Source organism: Hyperolius riggenbachi, chromosome 3, assembly GCF_040937935.1.
Source record: "Hyperolius riggenbachi isolate aHypRig1 chromosome 3, aHypRig1.pri, whole genome shotgun sequence".
Classification (NCBI taxonomy): Eukaryota; Metazoa; Chordata; class Amphibia; order Anura; family Hyperoliidae; genus Hyperolius; species Hyperolius riggenbachi.
The window spans coordinates 286,962,627-286,987,540 of NC_090648.1; the positions used below are offsets into that span (position 1 = coordinate 286,962,627).

Below are 24,914 nucleotides of genomic sequence, written 5' to 3' on the forward strand. Positions count from 1 at the left end.
AATAAGAATCAAGCACGGTCAGCATTCTGTCTGACCCAGAAGATTAACTAGACAGGAAAATAGCTGCAGTTTCATAGCAGGGACATAAACATCTGTGACAGTCATTGTATAACCATCTATATAATAGGGAAATGTTGGAGGTTGCATGTTTTAATACTGATGCCAAAAAATACCAGAAGTATTTAAATATTCAAGTACCAGATCAGATGTAGGTTCTGTAGATTGCACAGAAACCAGAATACCACAATTCTGTTTTTTGTGCTGGTAAAAGTAGATTGAACCTGTTCAAAAGGAAAGGAAAACCATGGGTTTGGAATTTCTATAAATCTGTTGTTTTAAACCAGAAAACATCATCACATAGAGGATCCTTTTGCTTTCTGTAATATTTATGTTTTCAAGACATTTTATGTTGGAAAATTAGGAAATAGTGTAAAAGAATGAATGGAGTAATACTTCCATGTACTTAACGTTTAAAGTGAACTCAAAAAGTTTAAACAAAGAATATGATATATAAGAAAACTCTTGTCAAAGTTTCAAAGTACCTGGCTATCAATTATGACTTGTGTTGGACATGGTGATGTTATCTAAAGTCTAAAATCTAGCGGCACTAATTCAAATTCTGGTCAGAAGCAAAATAATTAAAGCACGCCTGACCTGAGGCAACACTACCTAAGTTAAGCACAGATATATGTTCATGCTGGATCTACATACTTTTGTGTGTTGTCTGTTCCTCTCCTCATTTCTCCTAGTCCCCGTTATCACTCCTTCAAAAATTTTATTTTTAGCTTGGGTCAGGACAGGAAGTGACATGCTTGCTGTGATGTTCCCTCCCATTCTCTCATCTTCCCCATCCCATTTACTTCCTTTAAGTGGAGGAAACGGGAGGGTGATAAGAGGGAACATCACAGCAAGCCTACTTCTTCACTGTCTAAAAATTTGACTTTAGCAAAAAGTCATTTTTTTCAAGAAGTGATTATGAGGGCCAGAAGAAACAAGAAGAGGAATGGACAACACACAGATGTATGTGGTTGCAGCAAGAACATAACTCTGTGCTTACCTGAGATTGCTTTGTCTGGGTATTTAACTATGGCAGATACACAGAGATAAATTGGATGGATTTCCCCAAAATCTATGACAACATCTTTAGAAGGAAGAAGAATATCCAAACCAAAGTCTCCCAAATTAAAGCAGCAATGATTGGTTGAGGGAAGCACTTGCATGTCCATTTTCCAAACCTAGCAGCCATTCATTGAGACCCTTAAAAAGATAGTTTTGAAAAAATGATGTAGTAATTCATTTAAATTCCACTTCCTGTTGAAGCAGTCTCCACAGATTCAGACATTAGCTAATTTTGCCTCTGGCTATATTTTGCCTCATTTCTACACATAAATAAACACAACATTGGTTGATGATGATAACAAGTCCAAAGTTTTCATCCCGTGTTCATACAATTTCACATTATTTATTTCAAAGGTTACAGAATTGCTTCTCAAAATTATACAGCAGGAAATCATTTAAATGTCATTGCCATAATCATCTACAAAAGTTATACTCATCTCATATTAGATAAGTAAATCTGTATAGCAAATAGAATTGCAAATAACCCGGTGCACACGTGGGAACGACTTTTTGCCTGCAAATGACTTTCTATCCAATTTTAAAGTTACGTCTCAGACAGACAGCTCCAGAATTTACATATATATTTTCCTCCCATCAAATCCTTAGTTTGATAATATTTTTCCTGATGATTTACTGAAATGAGTATCCTTCAGTTAGTTAACGAAGATGGTCTAAGGGCCTCACCTCAATCAGCACAGGTAGTAACTCATATATAATCAGAATAAGATGGCACATTTTGCCCATCAGCAATGCAAGGCATCTTAGAAAAATTATTTAAGTTTGATAGAGAGAGTGAGTAGTATAAAACAAGCTGTTATATTGGGTGAGGGAGCTGTCATTTCCTAGGAATGACATCAAAGGAATTCTTAGATGAATTATTCCTTGGAATTGCTACTGATGTTTTATTAGTAAGAAACCTTTACATATTTCAATTTATTAAAAAATCTTAATAACATTCAGACATGCCGAGCCCTCCAAAATGTCATCTGCATTTTAATATCCACTTAGTGGAAGGAATTGAGCAAAGCAATTTTGAACTAAATACAAACTTTTATTTACTAAAATATGCCCCATCTAATAAGACCTGTATATATAGTATTTATCAATAAAATCTTTAGTTCTAACAACATTTTACAAAAGAATTGCCAAAAACTAAACGTATTAAAATGGCACAATTTTTAGTAGATTTGCATATGCTCAATACTGGAGAGGTGAGTCAATGTGGGTACTTATCCTCCAACATGACAGAGTTATTATATTAAAAGTTAGGAGTGCAAGAAAGGCGACCAGTATTTATTTCCAGTTGTACACAGTTTTAAGACCTTGTGAAGTCAGTTTTCTGGTTAATATCCATTTAGTACTAAAATGGTATTTAAATATAGAATGCTGTGCTGCAAAAAGCTACTCCACCGACATATCTATGGAGACTACACAAATTCCATTGACTGTACAGTGCGATATTAAACATCCTTTATGCTAAATGTAGTTTATATTGGCCTCTGACAGTCAGTTGTATCATCTGTAAACTTACCAACCTCTGCCCTTACACTCTATAAAATCCAAACTCTATAAACTAAACAATGGCACACTGCCACCAAAGTATAAGAGGTGAGGAAAATGAACATCAGAAACAATTAGACCAGGAGGGGGTCCTTTGTTTTTCTCTTCCAGAACAATGTTGGCTGTTGATAAAACAAAATCACAAACACTAGCTTTAAAAGTCAAAGGCTCCCACCACATTCTGTATATGTTAGTAAACTGAACACTTTGTAGTTGTAATTTCTAATTTTAATCAGAAATAAAATATGGTTTGAGATGTTCCTATCCCGGACGGTAACAGGACGCCAACTAAAAAAAGAATATAAGCCAAGCTATGCTGCTGATCTACTTATCTTTGTTACAGGCAATGACGTAAATCCATGGTGTTAATACTAATACATGAAGTGCTACGGTACATATACTTAAAGTGAACCTGAGATGAAGGGGAAGAAAAATGTTATACATACCTGGGGCTTCCTCCAGCCCCCTCCACGCAGATCGCTCCCTCACTTCCTAGATCGCCCAGTAGCAGCCATGTTCTCCATGGCCAGTAGAGCGTGCCAGCCCAGCATTCAGCACAGAACGCTCGCAGCCATAGTAGCAAGATGGGGTAATGTGCTTGGCCGCACTGCACTGACTGGCCCACGACTGTGAGCAGTGAACGGGGCTGCTACTGAGGGATCTAAGAGGCTTTGGACAATGGCAAGGGAGCAATCTGCGTGGAGAGGCTGGAAGCCTCACATATGTATAACATTTTTCTTCCCCCTCGTCTCAGAAACACTTTAAGTGTGCTGAAAATGCCTCACGATGGAGCCCTAAATAATAAAAAATACTTGCATTATTAATTTGAACTCATTTTAACTTGCAAGCCAGTAGAACTCAGTATAAACCAGTACCCTGGGCTTGTCCTGAAAAGCTAACTGCAGTGTGTGTTGATATTCTCTGAAACTGCTCACACTGCTTACAGTTGTAAGACAGAGGCGCTTAGCTGAGTTATAGACCTTACTGTACATGCGCCGTCCTTATTGCCTGAAGAAGCGGGGTCAATCCTGCAAAAAGCATTGTATGATCTTGTGGAGTGTATACATAAACTGCTTTATTGATATTACATCAAAAATTATCTTGTGTCTGCTTGGAGGTAAGTCCACCATTGCCTTCTCTATTTTGTAAACTTTTTAGATACTTTTATTCTTTTGGCGCCTCTGTATTCCTATAAAATTACAGTTGTAAATTGACTCTGTAAACTCATTACCAACACTCTGTTGAAGTGTTGATATCATCTATAAACACTGAGGATCGGAGTGCAGGCTGACGATGACTCATTGTTATAATGTAAACAACTGCGCCACAAACTTTTTTTGCAGATTTAAAATTTTTTAATGTGTACCTGAACTTACTTGACATTTTTTAAATAAAATATATTTTTATGTTCTCCGCTGATTTATGCTTAGCTGCATAACCTTACTTTGCCTATTTGAAGTCTTAAATATTCTCATATCCTGCTTGTGGACTTGCCACCAGATTGGATATATGAGGACCAGGACAGCACAGGGTCATGTTCTTGTCTGCATTAATACACACCTTTATGCTATGTTAAGTTCCATTGTTTAAGTATTCCCAATTTTTGCCTTTAGGATGACAACAAGTCTGCAGGCCTGAAATAATTTCTTTGTTGCTTCTGAACAGTCAACAGAAAAATTCACTCAATCGTTTAACAACTCAATCATCTTTATCAGGTTGTTTATCGGGAGTGAAGATTGGATGGTGCGTACCAGTTCTAACGCTTTTATTGCTAAATTGCTAAGATAGTATACGTCTATTTAACTTTGTGTACAATACTATCTACTAAAGAGTTTGAATTTTTTGCCTGGAGATCATTACACTAACGCTGTAAAGTACTTTATAACTACTTGTTGCTTTACTCTACTGGACTTATGTATTTATTGTGCAAGAGATGCCACAATCAAGCTAGAATTAACCTTATTATTTGTAAGCACCGCTGGTGCACGTCAGCGGCAGAAGGCAGAGACCCAAGCTGCGGCTCTGACTTCCGGGGCTCGGCAAGCCGCTGACGTCACTGGAGCGCAGGAGGCTGCGCAGCTCTCATTGGACCGGTGGAGGACGCGTTCTCAGTACGCCGTCTGCCGATGTAAACAGTAGCCACGTGGGTGTATTGTGTGTCAGCTGATCAGCTGACACGCTGAGCATCTATTGTTTGTGTTCAATTCTGTTTGCTTCTGATTGGTTAGTCCTTGTATGTAAGCTTGGTGAGCACCCCCAGCCATCGCCCGTGATAGCATTTTGCTTTGGCTTGTTGCTGGGTGTGCGCTCTCTTCCTGATTGATTTCTGTTGCCAATTCTGCTTGTGTCCTGACCTTGATAACCTCCGATTGATTCCTGTTGCCGAATCCTGCTTTGTATCCTGACCACACTACCTCTGATTGATCCCCTGTTGCTGACTTCTTACTGTTAATTGGATTTCGATTGAACGCTGCCTAATCCGACTATTGGCTTCCCTCGACTACGATATCTCTAGAAGTATATCTGGACTGCTATGTCATCCTGGGACTCTGTCTCTACAGTCACCTGGTTCATTCATCTGGATTTTATCATCTTCTAAGCCACAGGTGGCTTTATATATAGGTGTATTTGTTAACACTGTGCCCATTGCATTTTTAGTTACAGGTTCTGTCGGTGGAATACTATCTGTCAGTCTGTATGCTACATCTACCTGCAGGGTGTATTGTAGTATTGTTCTAGGTAGGAGTTCTCGCAGATGTTACCGGCGGGCTATAGGTCAGTCATATGAGCATACAGCCTGACCTATAGTCATTGACCAGACAAGCCTGACATTAATATTGTTTATTTATGTAGCGCCAGCATCTTCCATGTCAACATTTTTACTTTGTTCATCAAGATTCATTGTTTTTCCACTGGTACGTCCTTCTTAAAGTATGTACACACCTTCTGACTTATGTCGCGTGTTCACCTAGGGCGACATTGCTAGCTTGCCTGTACAGACATGTAACCGTGGATGTGTTCCGTTGCTATGTGGGGGGTGGAGAGACGATGGTGCAGCACATGTGCAACATCACGTGGTAAGCGGGGAATGGGCAATCAGCCGTTGTGTGGGTGTTGATGAGTCGTGCAGATTGCTCAATGGTTGGGGGCCGCTATCCGCTAAGGCGGTTCGATTAATCTGCAGGGAGTCTACTCAACAAAATGCCAGATCAACCGATTTTTGATCAATTTTGACTAAAAATCGATCGAAAGTATCGATCAAACAGGATGGAAAATTTAAAACAATCGGAGGCGGGGCAAGAGCATTGGCAGATCGATGGCCTATAGCTGTGCAATGCATCGAACAGTGCAATTCTGCAGTTCGATCGATTTTCAATAGATTCCCTGCTGCAATCGATAGGGAACTGATGTACGGTGTATGGTAGGAAATATACTAGGTGGAAATCAATAAGTGTATGGCCAGCTTTAGTCATCACTAATGTTCACATAATCCATACGACTAAAACAGTTTTCCTTAATAATACAATTTCAGCAAAATGTTTACTAAAAACCACTAACAAAAGTTGTTGAGCATTATTTTGGGCTATCATACTGCCACTTGCTATAGTTCAAAGTGAATTACAAATCTGCTAAAGATGTGAAACCTTTTTTTAAATTCAGTCTTTTCTTTATGTTCTTAGATGAGTTCTAATCTAGAGATAAACCAGAAATAGAATATAATAGTCTCGCACCTTCTAATGCTGATAGGGCAGCTGCATTACCTGAGTTATATTTTCCACCTTTTGACTCAACTGAAAAATAATGAACAAGAACTATTTTGAGTTTCTTTAAATCTTTCAAGCTACATAATTATGTTCAAATATGCTCTTGATTCCCTTTCCAGAGAGGAAACAGCATCCCAGAATGTTGTAGAGAACTTATTTGTAAAATAGTTAATTCTCAGAAGAAGGCTAACCTCAGTTTGTCATTGTGGTGGAAAAGTTTGCAATTATTTATCAAAAACCATATCCCACAGATCCATGACATCCAACAGTTCCTTCAAAGGGCAAGAACGATAAGGTGTGATACATTTTCCGTCATTAAATCATGGACATTTCTGTTTACACTTAAATTACAAAGAAAAATGCTCTGTCATATCTTTGGCTTGTTAGTAAGTCTTTGCTGTCAGATGCAGTTTAGAACATTGCCAGTACTGTCCCATTACGATTACTTACTTCCCACTCAAATCTGGCCTGAATCCCAAAAATAAATGCTAGGTCCTGGGAAAACTATCAAGCTGCGATAACATCATAGTATTGCCTGAATTTCATTTTGATCATATACTGTATACACTGTATACCTCAATAAAAATAAATAGTCAAAGCTCTCCACCCAACATGCCACACAAAACTCTCAGTTTGTAGATAGGTCACACAACTGTTCTGCATATATTTGATATTGTGCCAACCACTGCATCCCTACACATGCTGCTGTGCAGCTCCCCCTTTTCTCTATGTACAGTAATGCAGCATAGAAGCATGCAGGCCCAAATTTACTTCACAGGAGCCTATAGGAAGAGATGTTTTTGTGCCCTAGACTCCGCCCACAAATCCTGACCCCCCCTCCCTGACCACCAAGCTGCACTGAAAGTGTGCTGGCTGGCATAGCAGTCATCTCTTCCTGGCCTGGAGTAGTTAGCCAGAGGTGCCCCCAAGTATTAGGCAGCTAGAGTTGACCCCAAGTATAGGTAGTTGAAGGTGCCCCCAAATATTAGGCAGATGTATAACTCCAGTATTAGGTAGCCACAGATGCATCCAAGTATGAGGTAGCTAAGGGAACCCCCCCCCCCCCCCCCCACTAAAGGTGGCCCTGAGTGTACATAGCTAGAGAAAGACCTCGAGTATTAGGTAACTAGAGTCGGCTCCCTAGTATTAGGTACCCCCCCTCCCCCCCAGTATATATGTCCGCAATATTAGGTAGCCCACACTACTAGTATAAGAAGCCAAATGTGCCCCAGTATTAGGTAGCCCTTGTGGTATAGGCAGATATGTCCCCTCCCTGTATAGGAAGCCAGATGTGCCCCAGTACTATCTAGGTCATAGTTTAGGTAGCAGATGTCCCTCCCCCAGTATAGATAGCCAGATGTGCCCCCAGTAATACTTATCCCCCCACTCTGCATGGGGAGGATGGAGGAAGGGAGGGAGAGGGGCATTCAAGAAGGGGGTGAGTCACCTATCCACAATGAGGTGCCTGTAGGATCGAGCCTCAGTACCTTGATGGTAAATTCAGCCCTGGAAGCCAGACAGGCACTTTTCAGTTCCCCATAGCTGGCATGTGCTTATCCTGCTTCTGTGCTTCATTGCTGTACAGGGAAAAGCAAGCACATTACTTAATACAGCAGAACATTTTAACACGTTAGGGGGAACATACTGGTGACGCTAGTTAGGGGGCATATTTGCAGACATAATGGTGGCACTAATCAGGGAACCGTAGAAAATGAAGTAATGATGGCATTTGTAAGGGAGACAAAATGGGGGACATAACTAGAGGCATTACGCTCCCTAACTAGTCCAATAATTTTCTCCTGAAGCAGGTGATTTTGGTGCAGCAGCACTAGTTGCTACTCAATGCCTAGATTGCAGCTCAATTTGTGACTAGTGTTGTTATTTTAGGCCTGGGCTATGGTATAGTGCAGCACATGGGCTACAGTGTTGCCAAACTCAGATATCAGTAGGGATGGCCCATGGATCGGTCATGAGTTCCATACACCACACTGATCATACAGCCTCCTTCAAGTGTCAGGGATTCCTGCCAATCACTCAGTTTGGGCAGATGTGGAAAAACCAGCAACAGTTGTCCCTGATCTGTGCAGCTAATTAGTTCTGCAGAAACGTGAAGCTAAATTTGTCTGTTATTACTGAAAAATAGTGTACTACAAAGTACAGATTGTCATGCTAGAAAGCTAGGCTTATAGTCAATTATAGTCAATTATGTAAATGCATACTGTAGATGTCTGCAAACTGAAATTACAAAGACACGTAAGTAGCGCTGATACATGTTTAGAGTAAAATTTTAATTTTTGGAATTTCACTCTTAGTATTATGTAATCAATGACAACATCCTTCTATATGTTGGATTAGATCAGTTCTCATTCTTTCACTATACTTGAGCAATCATTAATGAACTATAGTACTTTGAGGATGCTACTCTGTAATAGATTCATAGGCCTGGTTGTAAATGTCATATAAACCAAACATCACAGGCAGAACTGGATCAAAATTAATACGGAAAAATGATTTCCCTCCAAATTAGGTTATAGTTTATGCCAGACCTGCACAACCTTGTCAGCTAGTATACGCAAATCAAAGCGCTTACTTATAACAGCCAAACTTCAGAACACAGCTGGCCACTAGTGTAGCAAAAATGTGTTTGTTTAACTTGCATTCCCTCTATTCACTTGTATGTATTCCAACATTGCCTTCTAGAGCAGTTTTGAGCAATGGGTGCAGCTTTATGACTAAAATGATATGCTTTGGGAAAATTGAAGATTTCGCAGAAGGCTTCTAGGCCATATAAACCCCTCAATAAATACTTCTTGTGTAAGAAATGTTAAAGAAATTTTGAGCATTATTGCTCTCCTTTTTGAAATCATGGAGCATGAATGATGATACAGCCACAGCTCTGGTCTTCTCAGCAAACCTGCCTATGAAGAGATACATTCACTTTCCTTGCCAGTTTGTAAGCCATCAACAGACTCTCCCAACGTCCAGAGCCTTGATTTTGTTTTTGGGTTTTTTTTTTTTTTACTACAAAAGTGAGATTTATTATGGAAAAGGCCAATTCCATTTTTTTAACATGAGTATTGAAAAGAGAGGTACAAATTAGAAAGTGTTGGTGGCTATTGCGGTCTGTGTCCACATTGGAGAGATTGTCTCTTACTTCCTCTCCCTGGGATTTCCATGGTTTTAAGAGAACCCCAGGTGAAAGACGTATGGAGAATGCCATATTTAATTAATTTTAAACAATGCACATTGCCTGGCTGTCTTGCTGATCCTCTGCATCTAATACTTTTAGCTATGGACCCTGAGCAAGCATACAGTTTACATATTTCTGACAAAAATCTGACAAGATTAGCTGCATGCTTGTTTCAGGTGTGATTCTTCTCACAAGATTCTTCTGACCAGAAAGAACAGCAGGACCGCAAGGTAACTGGTGTTGTGTAAAAATATGATCGCATTAACGGGAAAATGGACGGAGCCATGTATCGTGAAATCCTGAACGACAACCTCCTTCCCTCTGCCAGGAAACTGAAAATGGGTCGTGGATGGGTGTTCCAGCACGACAATGACCTAAAACATACAGCAAAGGCAACAAAGGAGTGGCTCAAGAAGAAACACATTAAGGTCATGGAGTGGCCTAGTCAGTCTCCGGACCTTACTCCAATAGAAAACCTATGGAGGGAGCTCAAGCTCAGAGTTGCACAGAGACAGCCTCGAAACCTTAGGGATTTAGAGATGATCTGCAAAGAGGAGTGGACCAACATTCCTCCTAAAATGTGTGCAAACTTGGTCATCAATTACAAGAAACGTTTGACCTCTGTGCTTGCAAACAAGGGTTTTTCCACTAAGTATTAAGTCTTTTATTGTTAGATGGTTCAAAAACGTATTTCACTCAATGCTATCTTTTATTTAAGGTTATTTTTTCGATTTTCCTTTTGATGTGCTATCTGCCACTGTTAAAATAAACCTACCATTGAAATGATACTGTTCTGAGACTTTTCATTTCTTTGTCATTGGACAAACTTACAAAATCAGTGAGGGGTCAAATAATTATTTCCTCCACTGTATATATATATGTCAGCCTCCATATCCCTTTCACCTCATGTTTCTTTTAATATGGAAACTTGAGGAACCAAAGACAGGAAATGAGGAGTGGTAATACCGTACTAATAATGCACTCTTCAACCCTAGATATTTTATTTGTTGCTGTCTCTGTCATCCTTTCCTGGAAATTCTCATTGATGGAGACATGGTACATCAATAAAAAAAATCTGAAAATATTTTCAACTCCTTACCCCACAATTCGAAATTAAAATCCTTGTTTCTTGAATTGGGCTTTAATTTTTGTAGAAAAATAATACAAACATTGCATAGATTATGATTTTTTTTTACAGAAAAGGTTTACATGATTCATATATTTTGCATTTAATATGAATTCAAGGACTGAAACATGTTTATTTATTTTTTTTTAACTACCGGTACTTTGAGGATTGTATCACTGACTTTATCTCCACTGGATCCAAACTCGCACTTCCTGTCTTCTAGACAAGGTTAGAGTCCAGGGCAGATTGATGTAGTCAGCACTCTCATCTCGATGCATTATCTTCCAGGGTTTGGATCCCAACCAGGACATGATCTAAATGGAGCATGTATGTTTTGCCCAGTTTGGTTTTCTCTCATATCTCAAAGTCTTATAGTTAAATTATATATATATATATATATATATATATATATATATATATATATATATATACTCACAAAATTGACTCTAAAACAGGGTAGAGACCATGAAGTGTTCTCAAACTGTAAATACTGATGTGGATAGATACACATCAACTTTAGATCATCCAATAGAAGTGTAATACTAAAGTGCTACAGGCTTAGCGATTGGAAAAAAAAACCTTCATTTACAGTCTGTGTAGAGTAATTTAGTAAAATGGAGTACACTCATAATGAGCAATAGGCTTTGAATTAGGAATGAAAAAAAGTAAGCTTTCGGCTACTCAGCCTTCTTCAGTTCTTGTATATCGAGCCTGAAGAAGACTTATTAGCCGGAAGCTTGCTCTTTTTTCCTTAGTTAGCCAATGAATGGTGTCATCCTTTTCAAAACTTCTTGCTTCGAAACCTCAAAACCTCTTGCTTTTACTGATGGCTAACACAGTACAATACTCCACTGCTACTAAAAATCAGGTTAGTGAAGCCATATGCATTCAAACATCTAGTCATCTGCAAGAACTTTTCCTTTTTAAACCGTCATACAAGACAGGATGACTGAAAGCACCAGTAATGCGTGTGCCAAGATTTTGCTGTGGCTCCATGTACTGCTGAATAAACTGGCACGAACTTTATGCAGAGGGCATGGAGAGCATTGGGCACTGTGTACGAAAATAATGCAACTACTCAGACCAAATCCATTAAATATTCTCAATTCAAACGAGTTAGTGGCAGTCTAGCTAGCCTAGACATACATTGTTCAGATGAACCATGATACAGTATGCATATGGCAAACACATAACTAAAGTTAGAAAAAGAAAGCCAGTCTAGAACACAGAAGTGTTGTAGTGTTAATGATTACAGTCTTACCTTTTAAAATGACCCAGTGTGGACATGTGGTGCATAGAACGTGCCTATTTAATGAATGCTGAATGACCCTTGTATGAAGTCCTCCTGAGTTACTGTAGTCAACAATTCACCACCCATTGTCTATCAGTGCAGCTGAGTTAACACAGTTTCCCTCTATCTACTTTGCTGCAGGGAAAGTTCTGGTTCTGATACTTTTGCACAATATTTTTTACAACTGTGTTATTTTAGTTTCATAGACTTTTATTTGGTAGCAGCTTGAGTATACAAGTAGTGATAGAATATACATACCACAGGTTTTTTTTTTTTGCGTGTCACATACAGTAAGGCTAGTTACACACCGGGACGTTGCGTTATAGTGGACGTTATGGTTGCATAACATCCCCTAACGCACTGCCTGCCGGTGTTGGTAGAGGACGTTGAGTGAGCCGCGTTAAGCGGCTCTTTCCGCATTAGGGCAGTGAGAGTGGCGCTGATTGGCCGGCGGGACCACGTGATGCGGAGTGAAACACTCCGCATCACCTGGTACCGCCAGCCAATCAGCTGCCACCAGTGCAGTGCATATTGAGTAGCCATGTGCGCGGCTACGTAGCAGCCTCTCCCCGCCTCCTCTCCGCCCCAACACTGAGCATGTGCAAACAGTCTAACGCGGCTTAAGCCGCTGGAACGCTATAGTATGCTGCACGTTCTGAAGAACGTGCAGCGTTACATGTAACGCAACGTGGGCAGTGTGAACAGCCCCATTGACTTTGTCTTGCTGTGAGTTGGGGAGCGTTACAGGCTGCACTAACGTGCGCCTGTAACGTCCCTGTGTGGAAGCAGCCTAAAACTAACAATATATTATAGCAGTTGTAGTGGGATGTTCGGTTCAAAACTGTTACAGTGGTACAAAGTTATCAAATGCTTTGTCAGGAATTCTATGTTACTTTAGTAACGGAAAAATAAAAACAACTAAACTCAACAAAAAAGAGTTTAGTAACATCAATTAGAAAGAGCTGTAAGTTTTTAAAAGTAGTTTTAGGATTCACCCGTACCGTGCCAGGAGTGGAATCAAATGCAATATATCACTTATCAATTTCTTATTTGTAAGTTGCAGAGCAGCCTTTTAGAAAGATTCCAAGGCTTTTTGAACACCAATAGAGGAGGCAGTTTGGGTCCATGGCGACCATATCTTTTCAAAATGTTGGGTCCTGTCCAGCAAATTGACTTCGATTTTTTAATTTAGCATAGTAGTATGGATACGGGCAAGGACACAACGATACGACAGGGTTCTCTGCAGCCACTGAGATGCTATGTAGGTTTTAGTGGTGCTCATAATGAACTGGATGAGTTTATGTTGGGCATAAGAGATCTCATGCCAGAATGAAGCCACTGCTGGACATCAACAATGTTATTTTAAAAGATAAAGCATTGCTATTCAAATGACTATACTAAATGCTGGCATTAGGCATTGTTCTTCTTTAATATAGGGATCCACCCAAATATGTGGCAGTGCAAGCAGTTGGTAGCATTTCTGCATGTTTGCAAAGTATTATTTGCTTAAAATACAGATACATTGATAAACTGCACATGATCATGACCCTTTGTCTAAAATATAATGGCCTCAATTCACTAAGCTTATCTCCTGTCTTTAATTACTCTTCTGAGCTGTTTCTACAGTTATCATCATGGTCATAACTGTAGAAACAGCTCAGAAGAGTTATTAAAGACAGGAGATAAGCTTAGTGAATTGAGGCCATTACCTTTAATGCATTTCTCCAAGGCAGTGCACAGAGCCATATAAAGTATTACTTTTTACCTTTGTGAGGAAAACAGGCATCAATAACTGTTTTTAGCAAACAATTGCATTTCTGATAGCATCATTTAGAGTGAGAGAAAAGAGCTTATTTAATCTATACACCGCACTATAGAAGCCAAACTATTCCTGATACTGAAACCAGTTATGATTGTATCTATGAAAAAATCTGCTGCACCGATAGACCAGTTCTTTAAGGAATAATGTGATAATGATTGATAATGTCAGGATTAGTCAGGGCCCACCAGCTTTTCTGTTCTTATACAATATGACTGAAATAATCTGATCCAAAATATTGTTTCCTAAAAACTGTACTGTTGGCACCATTAAATTCCGAGGTACACACATTTTTATAATACAAAAAAAATGTACTTACCTTAAATGCAACAGTTTGGGACTCAGATCATCAGTGCAATATGTAATGCTTCAGTATGTTTGATGCTTTTTGTGGGCTACTGATAGCAAATAGCACTGAAGAAGTTCCTGCAAAAACTCCCAGTACATACCTCTGATACACTAAGGCAAAACAAAAGTTTGCTTTCTTAAAACAGAAAGAATTTGCGATAATTCAGGTTGGAGTGAACTTGAGATGTCTCCCAGTGCATCACTGCTGAATATATGCATATATTCAGCAGTGATGCACTGAGAGACATCTCAAGCTCACTCCAACCTGAATTATCGCAAATTCTTTCTGTTTTAAGAAAGCAAACTTTTGTTTTTCTTAGCATTTTAAAAGGGGGCTTTTAGGACCATTGAGTTCCAATGAGTTCTGGTTCACCATGAGCTTGCTGATTAGTCTATACACTAAGGCAGGGACACACTTGTGAAAATCCACATCGTTCTACCGAATCTAAAAAAACATGTGGAACTGCATATAATGATAGTCAAAAAACAACACAAAACCACTAGTTAAAACACTCCGCAAATTGCACAATTGTGTGGCAAAATGCTGGCGGGGAATTGACTCCCGCAGATGAAAGTGTAATCCCTCCCTTACAGGCATTTTCAAAATGTACCAACTGGAAATTCAGACTGCAGCAGCGTTCATTTTTGTGTTCTACACCAAAAAACATGAAACAAGTTACTTCAGTTTTGGACAGGGTGAAAAGGTGTACCAGAAAGAAAAAAGTCAGGGCAGGTCAAAATCCCTGCCTACCCACTAAGCACACTAACAGCAACAATATACATAAAAAGGATGTACTGTAAGCCCTTTCCTCTCTGTCCAAAACTGAAATAAAAGTTTGGGTGGGGTTGGACTTTAACATACATGGATGCAGTCTGCAAGCATGAAAATCTGCAAAGTTCGTAGGTAATAGATAAAGCACTATTGCACATCTCAGCCATCTTTCTGTTTGACTGTAATACATGGTAACAGAATAAAGAGTGGTGTGGTTTTCAGCTTTGCTCATCATATTCTTATGACACACTGTGTTATTTATTGCCATACCAGATTAGGCGCTTACTGACAGTCCTCCCACTGTGTTGAAACACAGTCTGTGATGTCAAGTAGCAAATTCATTTCTTATCATCCTTTGCTGGGAAAGGAACACTTTCACCTTAAACTGTTATGGAATGCTCAAACCCTCTATTCTAGATTAAACGTTTATCAGCAGACAAGGGCGGGAGTAACATTCCTTTAGTGTTGTCACGAATAAATATGTATTTCTTAGCAACAACAAAAAAAATGAATAATAAATAAAATAAATAAAAGTTATACACACTAATGGAAAGACTGAGCAAAACCATCTCTAGGGCACATGTTTCTGAAAGACAAACTTTCATCTGCTACCACACAAATGCACATAACCAGAAGAATAAGAAGAGGGGTGGTGTAAGTTGTGGCTCAAAAAAGTTTCTTTACAAGCCCACCTACCAGTCAACTCACTTCTGTCTACCTGTTCAGTGAGGAGTATGAACTAAAGGTGCCCATACACTTACACCATTTCCCGCCGATAGACAGCAGATTAGAATCTGCTGTGAAATCGATGTGCAAACGCTGACCGATCGACTGATTTCCATCCACAATCGATAAATCCTGTCGAACTGTCCGCGCGGAAAATTCTGCTCGATCACCGGCAGGTCGGGAGTGCGTTGATAGTGGCATTCGAATGTCTGACGACCGACGCTAGCAGCAATACATTACCTGTTCCACCGGCGCGTGTCCCCGCTGTCCCCTCTCCGTGCTGGGCTCCAGCTGGCTTCACTTACTTCCTGTTGCCCTCTACTATTTAAACTTCTTCGACAGGAAGTAAAGTGAAGCTGAAGTCCAGAGCGGAGAAGAGACAGCGGAGACCGGGGGACTCGCGCCGGCCGGATCAGGTAATGTATGCAGGGGGCAGCAGCAGCTTCACAGATTGTGAATCAATTTCATAGTGAAATCGATTAAAAATCTGTTTGCAGTGTAGGCAGCCAATAGATCCCTCTTTGATCAGATTCGATCACAGAGGGATCTATCTGCTGGTCGATCTGGTGGCAATCGACCAGTGTATGGCTGCCTTAATGTTAGGTACCCACCATACAATTTTCTGTTAGATTTAAGGTAGCCATACACTGGTCGATTTTCCATCAGTTTCGACCAACAGATAGATCCCTCTCTGATCGAATCTGATCAGAGAGGGATCGTATGGCTGCCTTTACTGCAAACAGATTGTGAATCGATTTCAGCCTGAAACCGATTCACCATCTGCTGAGCTGCCGCTGTCGCCCCCCGGGCCCCCGCATACATTACCTGAAGCCTGGTCCTGGACATCTTCTCCGCATCAGCTTCCGCATCCCGGCATCCGGCATAACTTTCTGTCACTCCAGTGACAGCGGAAGTTCAAATAGAGCGCCCTCTATTTGTACTTCCGCTGTTACTGCAGTGACACAGGAAGTTATGCTGGATGCCAGGAGCCGGGAGGTGATGCGGAGAAGATGCCGGGAGCCAGCTTCAGGTAATGTATACCTGCGTTGGTCGTACGCCGCTAGCGATGCGCTTCTTACCCGCGGCGATCGACGGTAATTTTCCGCACGGCGCGATTGACGGGACCGATCTATTTCGGGCCGAAATAAATCGAAAATTAGCGTGTTGCGTGAACGATTTGACAGCAGATTCGATCCCAGTGATCGAATCTGCTGTCGATCGGCGGGTAATCGGCCTAGTGTATGGCCAGCTTTACCTGTCAGATAGATAATTTCCAACATGCTGGAAATTATCTACCTAACCATCTATCTGCCTAGCAATTAGCATTGTTCTACTCAGCAGGAGATAGCCAGAAGACAATGCACCAGAGATAATGACCAGTCTCTACAGAAAATAATCGAAAGGCCCGTACACACACTAGATAGGCTGGAACGACGGGTCCGTCAGACCCTCCCGCTGGGCGGGCGTTCCAGCGACAGTACAGCGTGTGTACAGTCTGTCTGCAGACTGATAAGGCTGTTCCTGAACGATCCGCCGGGCGGATCGTTCAGAAACAGCCTTATCAGTCTGCCTGACAGACTGTACACACGCTGTACTGTCACTGGAACGCCCGCCCAGCGGGAGGGTCTGACGGACCCGTCGTTCCAGCCTATCTAGCGTGTGTACGGACCTTAAAGGTGACCATACATTAAAATGAGTATGGGCAGATTCGACCAAGAGAAAAATGTATCTCTAATCGAATCTGATCTTGCCGGGTAAGCCGCATACACGCTAGCGGCTCATAGCGTCTGACGTCAGACGCTATGCACCACCAGCATGTATGCAGAACCTGGCGAGATGGACGTAGACAGCGTGGAGGCTGACACCAGACAGGTAATGTATAAATGCACTACACTACATACATTTATACATTGCGGCGGGGGTTTCGTCATCTCGTCGCTCGTTTGCAATTTGGCCGCCGTACCGCCGCGCACCCGATCAAACAACTTCGGCCTAAAATTTTCCAGCATGCGTGCGGCCAATTTCTGTCCCGAAATTGGTCGCTTTGTCGGTCGGGCATGCACTTGGCAGCACCACTTTTCATCCAATTCGATTATAATAATCAAGTTGGATGGTCGGTTGGTCAGCTAATGTATGGCCCCCTTAAAATCGGGTGTGTGTACAGTCGGTCGTTCAGCTGATAAGACTGGATCATTGAAATTGGCGGATCATTGAAATCCAGTCTTAGCTGAACGACCGACCGTACACATGCCCGATTTGACGTCCAAACGACCGGACATTCAAACGACCGGTCGTTTAGAAAAATCTGACGTGTGTACGAGCCTTAACAGAAAATTGTATGGTGTGTACTAGGCATTAGTTAGCCCCAGTGGCTTACAGTGAGGCATATGTGTTAATTCAGCACCAGTGGTTTAGGTGTGGGTGCCAGATTTTGGACATTGGAGTCACTGCTGCTTTGAGTATCAGCTTTTCCCTTATTGTTTGTCCAATCTCTTCACGTCCCGATGCATAACTCTAATCTTCCCCTTAAAAACAATATCTAGTCTTAAAGCTACATATAAGTGGTCTATTTCTGTTGCCATAAACAATGAGTGAGCATTAGTGTGTTGGTTTTAGGCAGGGCCGGGCCGAGGCATAGGCTGGAGAGGCTCCAGCCTCAGGGCGCAGTGTAGGATTCATTCAGCTGTCAATTCCTAATTGTGTATGAAGCAGAAAGAAATAAGAAAAGGGGATACATAGCAGTGACTGCAAGCCAGATAGCTAGATATTAAGGTGTTGGGGAGGTTGTGGGCCCTGTGGCGCCTCTTCGTCTAATAGCAATCAGTGTGTGGCGGCTGGGGTGGGAGGGATGGAGGGGCGCACTTTGCTGTCTCAGCCTTGGGTGCTGGAGGACCTTGTCCCGCCTCTGGTTTTTGGAACAAGGACTGAACAGACATGCTGTTCAGTGACAAGCCCATCTGAGGGCCAGTTAGCCACATGACTATGCTCTGTAAAGCACTGCAGAAGATGTCAGTGCAATATAAATAGATTATGATAATATTTTGTGATGTATTTGAAATTGCAACAGCATTTCTCCTCAGAACACCTTAAAAGCTTCTGTAGTTCAAGCTGCTTCCCCTTCTCTTCATCAATAGATGTTAGTTCTTTTACCTCCACCGGCCAGTTTCAGAAACAATATTATGTTATTTAAATCTCCAAATGTGTATACAGATTTGGGCACTTATTAATATACTGTTTAAAATAGTCTTTTTTTGTATAATGATGTAATGCTTGCAAAATAAAAAAGGAAACTCCTGTTGACAAAAATCACATCACAGATCTTCATGTCTTCCCTGGAGGCCGCACAATTAATTTGAAATATTTACTTATTACATTCATATAAAAGTTTTCCTGAACGTGGGCTTTACGGTTTCAACAAGTGATGTCATTATGATGTTAGGAAATGCTTTTTAATCGGTTTGGTTACATACTAATTAACGTATGGTTTGAGAAGGTATACAAGTAATGATGGGTTACATACGTTTGTATGGTATAGAAAGTTAAACTGCAACACACACATAGCTATTTAGATATGTAGTCCCAGGACTCTATAAGGAAAACTCTCTTTAAAATGATTACTAGGGAGGTATGCTTTCATTACACAATGAAAGAAAAATATGATCACACATTTACCGTATTTAGTCACAAAACTGAACCATGCAACAAGTAGTTTTGTGCATGTTATTGCATACCAGTGCTTTTTTGATACTATGAGATAAGGCTATTAGTTGCTATAACAACCATAGCTACATTACAGACTGCAGTTGCTATATAGCAAGACAATGCATCTAAAATGATATTTCAACCATGTGAATCCAGTGAGTTTAAATAATGCTCAACTTATTATACCTTTTAAAAAGCCAGTTTCACCAAAAGTGGTTGCAGTGCTACGTAACATACAAAGGGCACAAACTGAAACATGTGGGTCTATTTGTATTTTTTTCTACTAAAGTAAAAAACGTGTGACAATTTTGGTTGGGGAATAAAATATTGGCTATATAAGAGTCTGGCTTACTGGCACTTTATGAACTTGGGTGCTGAAAAACATTGGCTGCACCTGTAGGTACTGTTCTACCTGCTGTAGTGCTACGGAGAAAAATATGAAATAAAAGCTAGAAAGAATGAAATATTGTCACCAGCAGTAATTTCAATTATGACTTTTACCAATTTATTTTTTAAATGCTTGGGATGGGCGACAAGTCATCCTTCACCCTCCTTAGCATTGATCAGTGGGATCTTGTCGTAGTACGCAACAGCGGCTGATAAATCTTTTGCAGTATCACTATGACCCATGAATTTTGCTACTATGCTTGAAGCAAACCCGACGAGTAGGCTCCTCCTCCAGAGGCTTCCCATGTCCTGGAGGCGTCCGCCACTGCCTAAATGCTCTTGAAGACTGTGTCAGCGGCCCCCTTAATGCACAAGCCTCTTGTGGATGAGATTAATGCGCAGGCCCAGCCATGCTCACAGGCACAATACGATCGCACTCGTGCCTGATGAGACCACGTAACATATGCTACAAGCTTTTGTCAGATATATTCTAGGGGTCCACGTGTGGCAATGGATTGGGCTAGCAGGATGTGGGATCCTCTAGAGGCTTCCGTATTCTAAGGTAAGTATCTCATTATTTTACCTCGTTTTGGGTACAATTTAAGTCCCAAAGGGGTGATTGCACTAAGCAGTGTAAAGTCTTACTGCACGATGAGTAGAGCAGAATGCAATAAATTACATGCATTATGCTCTACTCATCGTGCGTACGACTTCTTGCTGCTTAACACAGTTTAATGCATACACCCCTTGATCAGCAACAAGCAAAGTGGAAGTTGAGGAGAATTAACTAAAGTGCCCCAGCTATTGAAGTCCAAGAAGAGACATTACTGAAACTTAGCAGAGGCTATGGGACACTTCACCTCTGCTGGAATTTTGTGCAAGCTTGAAATATGTGTCTGTTCACTACCTCAATACTGTTCTTCCTGGAGATAACCGCCCCCCCCCCCCAACCGCTACACACACACGCGCGCGCACACACACACACACACACACACACACACACACACACACACACACACACACACACACACACACACACACACACACACACACACACACAGTCAAATACAGCCCTCAGATAAACTGATCCTGGAGCTCAATGACACTTCACATTAAAAGCACAGTGAGCATAATACCACAAACCTGTAACTGTTTTAGGGATCTGTCTTACATTTGTGGTTGACAGGGATAGACTGTTTTCTTGCATCTAATCTAACATCAAGATGGCTGCCATGTGCCTCCAGATAAAAGGATTAAGTAGCTAGATGCCCCTATGTCCAAGAACTAAGTAGCCACGTGCCTCCAGATATGTGACTTAAGTAGCCATGCACCCCCAGAAAGCCATGTGTGCTTCCAGATGGCAGTAATAGGTAGCCATTGTGCACCGAGACAACATTATTAGGTAGCCATGTGATATCAGTATAAGGCAGAAACTGGGCCCACAACTATTAGTATGAAGATCTATGTGCCTCTAGATAGCAGTATTATGCAGTCATGTGTGCCCCATATAGTATTAGGTCGCCCTATGAACCCCCCAGAGTGAAGTATCAGGTAGCCCTGAATGCTCCCAGACAATGGTAAAAGGTAGCCTTTCTGCCCCTCAGATTACAATATTGGGTAGCCCTGTGTGCTCCCCTGACAACCAGGCAGCCTTTGTGCCCCTTAGACAGTAGTATTACGTAGCCCAGAGTACCCCCCAGATAATATTAAGTAAGCTTTGTGTGCCCCCTCTATAGTAGCATTAGGTCATTTTTGTAACCCTCAAATATCAGTATTAAGTAGCAACCCCCCCCCCCAGCCCCACCCACACACACACACCAATGCAGTGTGTGTATATGTTCAGTTATACCTAAGAAATTCAAATGGCTTTGGAGCCGGTGTAAATTACTAAGACTGTCAACCTAACTGACACCTAACCTAACTAGCAGTCAACTTGGAACCTCAACCTGAGTTTATTTACTCATTTATGTGTTTGTACACAACAGATTCATATAGATCTTAGTGTATGAACATTCTATTTTGATGATTCATTTTAATAGCTTTTGACAATTAGACAAACATCCTCTGTTTGGGGTAGAATTTCTTTCCCTGGGGAGTTAGTTGCCATGGAAATGCAGTCGAGCCTTAGTGTAAAATTAATGTTTTCAAGATAAGACTGTTTTTCATTAGAATCTTTCCATAAAAACATTCTACCACTTCTATAGCGCTTTTTATTCTGGCCTGTTTTTTTCCTTTTGCTTCCAAATAAAAAAGATCCAGTACATTTGCCTGCAGCTGCCTAACAACTGTTTGGGAAAACTCTGCTCATACACATGAGGCTCTGCAGAAAATTGGAATAAGTAGGTGTAAGTGATTAAAAATAGAAATGAGTCATCTTAAAGGAAAACTACAGCTGAGACACATGCTGACACGTAAAAGAGCTTCTTGTTTCACTTAGAAAGTAACAAGGACAATGCTGAAGAAGTAAAACCTAAATTAATCTGAATTGTTTATGGCAGTTAATGAATTTTAGGTATATGCTGTAACACAAAGGAGATATCATTATTACCTTATTAAATAGAAGGTCCAGGATAAATAAAAAGTAAAAATCTACTTACCTGGGGCTTCCTCCAGCCCCTGGCAGCCGTCCTGTGCCCTCGTCGTAGCTCCGGTGGCTCCCGGTCCCCTCCGCTGCAGATGCCGACCTCACTAGGTCGGCATCTGCTTGCGCTTCTCCATGCGGCTCAATGACGTCATCCGGACTGTACTGCGCAAGCTCAGAACCACTGCGCCTGCGCAGTACAGTCCGGATGACGACAGTGTGCCTCCTGTACTGGAGGGGACTCCGGGCCACCAGCAGGGGAGGGCACAGGACGGATGCCAGGGGCTGGAGAAAGCCCCAGGTAAGTAGATCTTTACTTTTTCGTTTCAAGGGTGTTAATTGATAAAAAAAAACACATAACATCATAATCACAATTTCCCCACACATGGGGATTACAAAGATATTGCTTTGTCAAATGTAATTGTTAAATAAAGATACTGCACCATTAATGTCTAATACATTGAAAACTAAAATAGAAATATCTAACTTAGTGAATCTTGCTATTTACCATAAACACTCATATTATTGTTATGTTCCGAATTGTTCAAAAGGTACATAAAGGGAGAGGGAGCGGGGTAAGGAGAGAGGGGTAGGGGATGGGAAGTTCTAATACAGGCAGGCACCACGAGTGGAATTACCACAACATGCCGGTGGTGCATATTTTTTAAAAGCGCAAGTATAGGGGGGAAGGGAAAGTGTGGGAAAGGAGGGGGAGATTGGTGTACAACCTATCATATATTTCTGACCGGTGTTACTACACTGATTTTATTGGTAGGCTACTAGGCTTGATCTATCAATAAAGGCCCTCAGTTGGTCCCATCTATTGATATATAGTTATAAACCATATTAGCACATAGGAGAGGATTAAAAAGTGTGTAATGTGTAGGAAAGGCCCTGATTATCTTGCCAGTCGATCCATGGCGACCAAATATTAAAGAAGAACTCCATCCTGTCCATTAACTTTGCACTGATATGCTCAGATAGCATTGTTTGGTTAAGGCCCAGAAAAACTAGATCAGACCGAAGAATAGGTTTCTTCCACTGAGCCGCCAGGTATTTTCTAGCTTGGGCCACAGCAAATTGGATAAATTTATGTTGCTCTGAGGATACTCCAGAGGGTCTATTCCCAAGCAGCATTATCGTGGGGTCTAAGGGAAAGTCCTTACCCAGGATTAGTTTAAGACTATTCCATATACCTTTCCAAAACACAACCGCCTTGGGGCAGCTTCACCATGTGTGAATCATGTCACCTCTCTGTCCACACCCCTGAAAACACGCATCAGAATGCGATAAGTGAAACATATAAAGTTTAGATGGGGTGTAGTAGATACGATGCAGTAATTTTAAAGATGTCTCTATGGAGGAATAAAATAAAGAATTTTTAGTGAGAGTTAAGCAACAATGTGCCCATCTCTCATCAGTTAGAGTACTGCCGCAATCGGTCTCCCAGTCCAACTGGGCCTTCAACTTTGGTTCCGAGTTGGAGTGCGAGATCGTCAAATACAGTTCAGTTATAAGTCCACTATCCATAGGGCAATTCTTGCATCGAACCTCAAATGGAACATAAATAAGAGTATCATGTTCACGATCTAGAGTCTGTAGAAATTTAAAAATCTGAAACATACGAGCATACTCCTCCACAGGAACACCGTGATCAGCTGCAAATTGAGTCTGGTTAGTCAGACGAAATGCTGACATAAATTTACCCAATCTCGTAAAACCTCTTGATATCCACCATTGGAACTCGGCCGGTCGCTGGCCCATAATAAAATCAGGATTGCGGAAGATATTTGTCATACACGAGACCGGAGCTTGTAGTTTATATTTAAATCTGGCCGAGTCCCACAATTTTAGTGAATGAAAGGAGATTGGAGATAATTTGTTAATTAGGTGTTTAGGATATTTAGTAGCCCACATAATTCCTGGGAGGGATAAGGGCTTAAGGAGTTGCGTTTCTAGGTCTACCCAGAGCGGTGCTGCCTGGCCTGCGTTAAAAGCTGCCAATGGCGCTATCTGAGCAGCCAAATAGTAGTTCACAAGGATTGGAGCATTTAGTCCCCCGGAATCTTTACTTTTTAATCACCCTGGACATTTCCTTTATTATTGATCTTCAGGGAGAGTGAGCACCTGAGAGAGATTATAAAAATATCAGAGCTGAAGGGAATGACGTACGCTAGCTAGCAAGCTCTCTCTCACGCTCACGCATGCACAGTGCAGAGCTGCCCATTTTTGGAAGCGCTCAGGCCCCCGAAGACTTCCAAAGCCTCCTGCAGCAGGGAATTCAAATGGGGACCCAGCACTGGAATGAGTAGACTGTGAGTGGAGCGGCAAGGCTCTATAGGACCCCCAGAGCCAGGACTGGGACACTAAGGGCCCACCGAGGAAGTTTCAGCCTGGCGGCAGATATCCCCACAAAATGCAAATAGATTGGCGGCAGATATCCCCACAAAATGCAATCAAATTGGCGGCAGATATCCCCACAAAATGCAATCAAATTGGCGGCAGATATCCCCACAGAATGCAAACAGA

The 24,914-nt window shown here is 41.3% G+C and overlaps 1 protein-coding gene across 1 annotated transcript in view; it reads right to left on the minus strand.

The window, feature by feature from the left end:
• Positions 1-24,182, minus strand: part of LOC137562304 (uncharacterized) — a 30,581-nt gene extending 6,399 nt beyond the window's left edge. Inside the window, exon 1 of the mRNA XM_068273639.1 lies at positions 23,842-24,182. Coding sequence (XP_068129740.1) covers positions 23,842-24,182 — 341 coding nt within the window. The remainder of the gene's footprint in view (positions 1-23,841) is intronic.
• Between the last annotated feature and the right edge of the window lie 732 nt (positions 24,183-24,914).